This window comes from Phoca vitulina, unplaced genomic scaffold (assembly GCF_004348235.1).
Source record: "Phoca vitulina isolate PV1807 unplaced genomic scaffold, GSC_HSeal_1.0 scaffold52, whole genome shotgun sequence".
NCBI classification, from domain to species: domain Eukaryota; kingdom Metazoa; phylum Chordata; class Mammalia; order Carnivora; family Phocidae; genus Phoca; species Phoca vitulina.
The window spans coordinates 7257710-7265599 of NW_022589755.1; the positions used below are offsets into that span (position 1 = coordinate 7257710).

Below are 7890 nucleotides of genomic sequence, written 5' to 3' on the forward strand. Positions count from 1 at the left end.
CCCCCCCCTCTTCCCCTCCTCCTCCCCCTCTGCCTCCTCCCCTTCCCCCTTTTCCTCCCTTCCTTCTAAAAAATACTGATTTCATACCTTACACCTTACTCTGCACCTTGCTTATTTTTTAGGTCGATCTACGGCTGTCTCGTCCTGTTCAAAAATAGCTGCAAGATATCCCACTTCCATCCTTTTAAAATTATTTTCCCTTTGAAGAAATGTATTAGTCTTAAGTGAATTTTGACGAACGCATGTCGTCCTGCCATGCCAACTCCTAGCAAGATGCAGAAGAGCCCAGCGTCCCAGAAAGTTTCCTGGTGGCTCCTCCAAATCTGTCCCCGCCCCTGCCCAAGAGGTGACCTCTGTCCCGAGTTTTCCTCAGAAATGGAGTTGTCTGGTCTTGGGTGTTCTAGAACTTTCATCTTACAGAATGTGCTCCAGTGTCTGGTTTCTTTCGCTCAGTGTAACGTTCTTGACATTCATGGGTGTCTGTGTGTATATTAGAGGTTTTTTTTCCTTTCTGTGGCTGAGTCGAATTCCACTGTATGAATAAATCACAGGGTGCGTATCCATGTCCCTGTTCTTGGCTGTTTCCAGATCAAGCTCTTACGCCTATAGCTGCTGCACCCATCCTGGTCTTTGGGTCTCATTCCCTTGGGCAAATAACCGGGAATTGGAATTGCTCAGGCATAGGGTGGGGGTCATATCATTTGCATTAAAGCAACTACGCATTTTAAGTTCTGATGGGGTAAAATTCCCTCCCCAGTTTCCTTTCCCTTCCCTGGGCACTTCTTGCACATTTCAAATCCACCCAAACTTTTAAATAACTTTAAAAATTTTTTTTGAGATGTATCACTTTGATATATCACTTCCCTAAGGCTAATAGTCCTGGAGAAAAATCTAGCTAAAGAAATTAATCACTCTCTTCAAATTCTCAGAGTCCTTTGTACTGCTGCCTGGGCTTTGTCCCTCAAAGACCAGCAGATTCATTGCGCCCTCATCGGCTCGCACGGCCCCCACCTCTCTGAGGCCCCCACGCCAGCATGGCCAGTGTTGTTCTGTTCCCACCACCAAGTTCTTCTTGTTCCCTACATACTCTATGGTCCACCACTCCTCGTATCTCTGTGTGTGCCCTGCCTTTAGCCTGAGGCTCTTTGTGACTTTTCTTTCTTTCCTTTCTCTCTAACGCTTCCCCCCCACTTCCAACATGCATTTATTAAGCTCCTACTATGTACCTCTCCTGGCCCTTGGGTCACTCACAGCCTGGAGCCATGCCGGCCGACAGAACTTTCCGGAATGATGGAAACAGTCCGTTCTGCACCTCCTGGGATGGCAGCTGCTGGCCCCGTGTGGGCCACTGAGCCCTTGAAAGGTGGCCATAGCAACAGGGGGCCCTTTTAATTGTATTTACTTATTATTGATTTCAGCTGCCACCCTGACACTCAATTCCAATGATCAGAAAGCTTTTTAGGCAGATTGGGAACAACTCAGGCCTGAGGAGGGACTTTCTCCAGCTGTGAGACCTAGAGGCAGGTCAAGTCTTCCTGATGGAAGACTGGTGTCATTGGAGCAAAAGGCCACTTGGTCCCAAAGGCTTCGTGCGCAGAGCATGTAAAATATTTCATTGATAATTTTTTCTATTGGTTCCGTGTTGAAACGGTAGCGTTTCAGATATATCAGGTTAGACAAAATACAGAATTAAAATGATTTTGCCTGTGTCTTTTGCCGCTTTTTTTTTCTCTCTCTCTTTTTTTTGAACGTGGCCGGGAGGAAATGTTTACCTCGGGGACTCACGCTGTGCATCTATGGGACCGCGTCGGTCTGGAGGGTGGACAGACCACAGACTCACTGGTCCGCTCGTGGAGGTGATGTCTGCAGAGGGACAGCTCTCCCCTGCAGTCTGAGAGGTCTCCTGTCTGAGCTCTTTCTCTAGGGGGTTCAGAGCGAGGCCCTGGGAGCGCAACTCTGATGTACAAGTCCTCTCTGGGCCTCAGTGTGCCCATCTGGAAAATGGGAATCCCAACCTCAGCGGCCTCACAGGGCTGTTTCGAGGATCCAAGGATCTTAATCCACACAAAGCCCTCAAGGAGCCTGGCGCATGCTGAATGCTCAGGAAGGTTCTAATTATCACCATTCTTCACCCCGGCCCCACCCTTCCTGGCACCTGAGTTCCTGGCTCAGGAGGAGGGTCACGGGATTTGGAGAAGGAGGAAGAAAAAAACAAACCCTGACTCAGCAGAGAGCGCCGGGTCTGGCCTATCCCAGGGCATCACCCACTGCACCCATTTCACAGACGTGCAGCTCCAAGTGCCCCTGTCTGCCCCGTGGGTCCCCACCAGTGAGCGACGTGGCCAGTTGCCTGCTTGCGAACTTTGTGACTGGCATTCTTGCCTACAGTGGCAAAGTCCTGGGGTGGGAGGCCTGGTCCCGACCTCTCTCTTGGAGCCTCTGATCCAGGCCTCCCCAGCAGCACCAGCATTTTCCTCCTTGCCCTGGCATTCGATGCCACCAGAGAGTCTGCCGGGGTGCCACTCTCCCTCCCATAGACCCCCCACCCCCAGCAAACTGAGCTGCTCAGTCCTTTCCAAGCGGCTCCTGGATGTTCCCATTCTCCAGCCCCGAAAGAGCACTTGGGAATGGAGACACATCCTGCCCTTTGGTCTCCAAGCCTGGGTCATCATCGGGGAGCCGGGTGACTGTGAGTATCTCCCAAGGCGCCTTATTTACTAGCGGCAGCCCAGAGTCCCCGCCCCTCTCTGCCTGCACAAATTCCACCCAGGCGGCGAGGTCCAATGTCCTATTATTTGTTTATTGCTTAGAACCTTTTTATTAGCGGCCCCCTTCTCCTTGGGAAAAAGGCAGCTCTGTGACTGGCAGGGCGCTAGCCAATAAAATCTTTGAATGGCTCAGCCCTCCCCAAGGAAGGAGGGGGCCGGGATTTTAAAACCGGGGCTGGAGACCTCAGCCATAAACCGGCGGAGATCAGAAAGGGCCTTCAGCAGGCTCTCCAAGATCAGAGGGAGGAGGGGAGGGATGGCAACCGCAGGTTCAAATACCTGCTTGGCTTCCTCCGGCCTCGACTCTTTCCAGAAGGGGCCGATGGTAGTGCAGCCCAGCATGTGGACACTCCGGAAACGAGCCAGAGCACGGACCACCCACCAAGCCTCCCATCCGGGCTGGGGCTACCTCCCCTTGCTCATCCCCAGACTCCTTTCCTGCCCACCCGTGCCAGCCAGGGTGCGAGAGTCAGGCAGCCTCGGTTCAGATCCTGGCGACATCCCACTTGGCAGCTGTGTGACCTCGGGCAACTCACTCAACCTCTCTGGGCCTCAGTTGTCTCAATCATAAACGGGATGACAATAGCTGACCATTTGTGTGCCGGTTAATCTCAGACAGTTGCTGGGAAGCGGCACCTAAGAAAGGACCAGAGGGATTCACGTCCCCCGGGCCTGTCTCCCCATCGGTTCCACCACAGTACGCTGAACACAACAGTCCGGGTCCCGCCTGCCCCCTGCTCTTAACGTTTTCCTTTTCAAATTTTGATTTTGCCCTTAATATCCCCCTTTTGTACATTGGTACCTACACCACAGCATGAAACACCACAGAACTTATAAAACGTGATGGATCGCAAACCCCGCGAACGAGAACGTTCTGAGCCCTGTGTCTCGCTGGTGTCTCTGGGCTCCTCCTCCCCACAACCACTATCCCCGTGAAATCCTCGTGTCGCAGAGTTTTGTCGCGCGTGACTGTATTCCCAAAGTAATATATGAGCTTTTCTGGATTTCGGGGGAGGGGGGGCCGTAAAAAAATGGAATCAGGTGGCAGATGGTGTCCTGCAAATTCTCTTGCCAGACATTAAGAGGCACTCCTGCGGCTGTGCGTAATAATGGTCCCCATGGGAATTTTCCACTGCCCGTTGGTCCCCTCTGATCCACAGCTTGCCCCTCCTCTCCCTGCCTGCCCTGCCCCTTGCTCACCTGCCTTGCAGCCCTGACTCATCCTGCAAGCTTGCCTAATCTCCATTCATTCCTTGCCATCATTCTCCGAGACTCACTAGGGCCCCGGAGGTGGCCCAGGTCTGGCCCTATCTGTGAACAGTGCACAGTGTGGTGCGTAGGATGAGTTTGAAGCTGGGAGTGGGGTCAGGGACCCACCTGTGGCGGCCAAGAATCTGACATGGTGTGAGAAGGGTGTTTGCTAGACAAGGGAGAGAGAGGTCATCCCGGGCAAAGGAATGTTCGGACGCAAGGCCCAAAGGTGTGGGATCCAGGCCGGAGTGGGTGTGGAGGCAAGCAGGTGGGGCCCAGGCATTGAGGAAGGTGGGGACTGTGGGAACAGAGAGGAGCTCCCACAGAAGAAGCAGGGTGAGCGGCGGGACCTCAGCCCCACTCCCCTGTTTTAAACCAGAGCAGCTCCGTCTTGAACTCTATGATGTATTTCTGCTCCAGAAGAAAATTCCTCTGGGACAAAGAAATCTGTGTCTTAAAAGGTTTTAGAAACCATCACTATGGGTGCTGGTAAGCCACAGAAGGAACATGGCCAGGGGTAGATTTGGAGGTTAGAAAAGACTTCCCTGGGAATCCCCACAGAGGAACTGAATATGCAAAGGCACTGGGGCAGAGAACAGTGAAGTGTGGCCAAGAAATCTCAAGTACTGGGAGAGATGGAATACATGGCAGGAGGCCAGACCACCAGGGCCTGGAAGGCCTTGGGACTGGAGGGAGGAGAGGGACAGCTCTGGGAAGGACTGGAGGCAGGGAGGCTGGGGTGAGGCTGGGGGAAGGGTAGGACAGGAGGCCTGGGGGGACAGGCAGGGGGAGGGCATGGGCTGGAGAGTCCTGGCCCAGGACAGTGGGGCTGGACACTGACAAGCCTACAGGAGGGAGAGGAGGGGAGAGGCAATGCCTGGGGGTGACCCGGGGACCCATGAGGCCATCCCGGAGATGGCAACCGGGGAGGAGGGACGATTCTGGGGAGCCGCTGAGCTCCCACTCCCCTGGGGATGGTGCATGCCTGAGCCGCCTGGGAGGGGCCCAGACGGAATGGTAAGAGTCCTCGTGAGGGGCATCCTCCTGGGCCCAGGGGTTCCAGAAGCTCATGGAGAAGAAAGTTTGAGGTGCCCTTAGGACCCCTTAGGGGCCCACAGACATTCAGGTCCAGAGGTGTCTTACAGGTGAGGGGTTATTTACCCCCATTTTTCAGATGGAGAAACTGAGGCTCAAGAGGGCACCTGACTGGATCAAGGTCACACACTGAGCAAGGGCTGGGGATTTGCTGGCCCACTGGATGTGGGGGAGCAGACAGGAGGGAGGCTCCCAGCTGCCCTAGTGGGGGGTGAGGTCCCCCCAGAGGTGGAAGCCCAGGAGGGAAGCCCGTTGATCTCTGGAGGCAGAAATTGCAGAACCCACGGGCCAGGAGAGCAGGAGACAAGAATGCTGAGTGGAGGATGCTGGGGCCTTCCTCAAGCAGGCCTGGGACAGGCTGGTGAGCACTCTCAGCCCGAGAGACCCAGAGCCGCTGCGAGGCTTGTCCACATCACAGCCATCAGAATTCAACTCTCTGTGCCCTGGCTCCGGGCTGAGGGAGGGGAGGGCAGGGGAGGGACCGACTACAGCCTGGGGTGGCTGGAGGGGCCCAGAGGGCAGCGGAGACACTCGCCTGGCAGAGTGGAAGATACTGGGGCTGGGAGATCATCACACAGCTGGCTGTGTGATCCTGGGCGGGCCGCCTGCCCTCTCTGAGCCTCCACTTGCTCATGTGGAAATGGAGCTACGGGGAGGGGGTATCGCCAAGGCTGTTGACAGGAGGGACCACAGACCCTGGGGTCAGACCCATCGGGTTCAGCTCTGTCCCGGGCTGCGTGACCATGGTCATGGCACTTTCGCTCTCGGCCTCAGTTTCCCCATCCGGAAAGCGGGTATGATAAAAGCGCCTGACTCATCCCCAGGAACAAAGAGGTCACGCTCAGGAGGTGGGGAGCGCCGTGCCCTAACCTCTCCTATGAGGGCTGCCGAGTCCGGGGCCCAACCTCTCGTCCTCGGAGCCCCCGGGGACACAGCCTCTGGCTCGGGGACCCAGCTGCATCCCCACCCCTGCCCACCTCTGTGCTCCCATCCTCCCCCGAGCAGAGCAGGTGCCATATTCCGAGCCCCCATGAGGGAAAGCACCCCCATCCGAAGGGGCTCTGGGGTGTCCAGGAGGAAAAGGGGACAGCAGGCCCTTACGTTTCCTGAGCAGTTACTGTGAGCCCGACTCCCACTCTCATCCAGCCCTGTGTCAGGAAGACATCTTTGGAAGACAGAGAAACTGAGGCCCCGCCATGGTCCGGGACACCTCGGGCATCCCAGCAGGTAACTCAGCACAACCCCGTCCCCCACTCCCTTCCAGAAGCCAGCTGGGTCCTGGCCAGGTCTGAGGCAGCAGGAGGCTGCAGCAGAGGCCCCTGGCTCTTCCCCAGGCCCCCTCCTCCAGGGTAGGGGGTCGGCGGGGTAGGGGCGGAGGTCTCCTGGCTCGTGCCCAGGCCCGGGCCTCACCTGAGTTCCGAGATGTTGTTTTCATGCGTGTCCCACAGCGCAGGGATCCGGGGCTCGGCGGGCCCGTCCATGGCGGGCCGGTGAGGGAAGGGAGGGGAGGACGCGCAGGGAGCAGGCGGCTCGGCTCGGGGGGCCAAGTATGTGCGGTGGTGGCGTCTGCCACCCGAGGAGCCCGCCAGGTGCCTACCTCCACGCCCAAGGGGAGGGGCAGCACCCAGCCGGTTCTCCCAGCTGCTACCCACGCCTCCAACGGCGGGGAGAGGCCGGGAGGGAGCCACCCTTCTCCGAGGGTGGGGAGGGGAGGAGAGCTGATGGACACGTCTCAGGAATCTCCCCAGTGGCCTGGGGCAGAGTCCGGGAGGCCGCTCCAATTCCAATTCCATACTGGAACCTTCTTGGCTAGTGGTTCCGGGCAAACTTACCCGGAGTCTCAGTTTGCAAATGTGCCAAAAAGCTAATCTTATCTCAGAGGGTTCATTCATTCATCCATTCACTTATTCATTCAAGAAATATTTATTGAGTGCCTCGGGTCTACGAGGCGCTGCTCTAAGGGCTGGGACACTGTTAGAACCACCTGCTCTGCTCAGGGGAGGATGGGAGCACAGAGGTGGGCAGGGGTGGGGATTCAGCTGGGTCCCCGAGCCAGAGGCTGTGTCCCCGGGGGCTCCGAGGACGAGAGGTTGGGCCCCGGACTCGGCAGCCCTCATAGGAGAGGTTAGGGCACGGCGCTCCCCACCTCCTGAGCGTGACCTCTTTGTTCCTGGGGATGAGTCAGGCGCTTTTATCATACCCGCTTTCCGGATGGGGAAACTGAGGCCGAGAGCGAAAGTGCCATGACCATGGTCACGCAGCCCGGGACAGAGCTGAACCCGATGGGTCTGACCCCAGGGTCTGTGGTCCCTCCTGTCAACAGCCTTGGCGATACCCCCTCCCCGTAGCTCCATTTCCACATGAGCAAGTGGAGGCTCAGAGAGGGCAGGCGGCCCGCCCAGGATCACACAGCCAGCTGTGTGATGATCTCCCAGCCCCAGTATCTTCCACTCTGCCAGGCGAGTGTCTCCGCTGCTCTCTGGGCCCCTCCAGCCACCCCAGGCTGTAGTCGGTCCCTCCCCTGCCCTCCCCTCCCTCAGCCCGGAGCCAGGGCACAGAGAGTTGAATTCTGATGGCTGTGATGTGGACAAGCCTCGCAGCGGCCCTGGGTCTCTCGGGCTGAGAGTGCTCACCAGCTTGTCCCAGGCCTGCTTGAGGAAAGCCCCAGCAACCTCCACTCAGCATTCTTTTTTTTTTTTTTTAGATTTTATTTATTTATTTGACAGAGAGACAAAGCAAGAGAGGGAACATGAGCAGGGGGAGTGGGAGAGGGAGA

At 56.9% G+C, this 7890-nt stretch overlaps 1 protein-coding gene across 1 annotated transcript in view; it reads right to left on the reverse strand.

Moving 5' to 3' along the window:
* The window catches only part of SULT2B1 (sulfotransferase family 2B member 1), a 32582-nt gene extending 25916 nt beyond the window's left edge, over positions 1-6666 (reverse strand). Inside the window, exon 1 of the mRNA XM_032388733.1 lies at positions 6525-6666. Coding sequence (XP_032244624.1) covers positions 6525-6595 — 71 coding nt within the window. The 5' untranslated portion in view covers positions 6596-6666. The remainder of the gene's footprint in view (positions 1-6524) is intronic.
* Positions 6667-7890: the final 1224 nt, after the last annotated feature.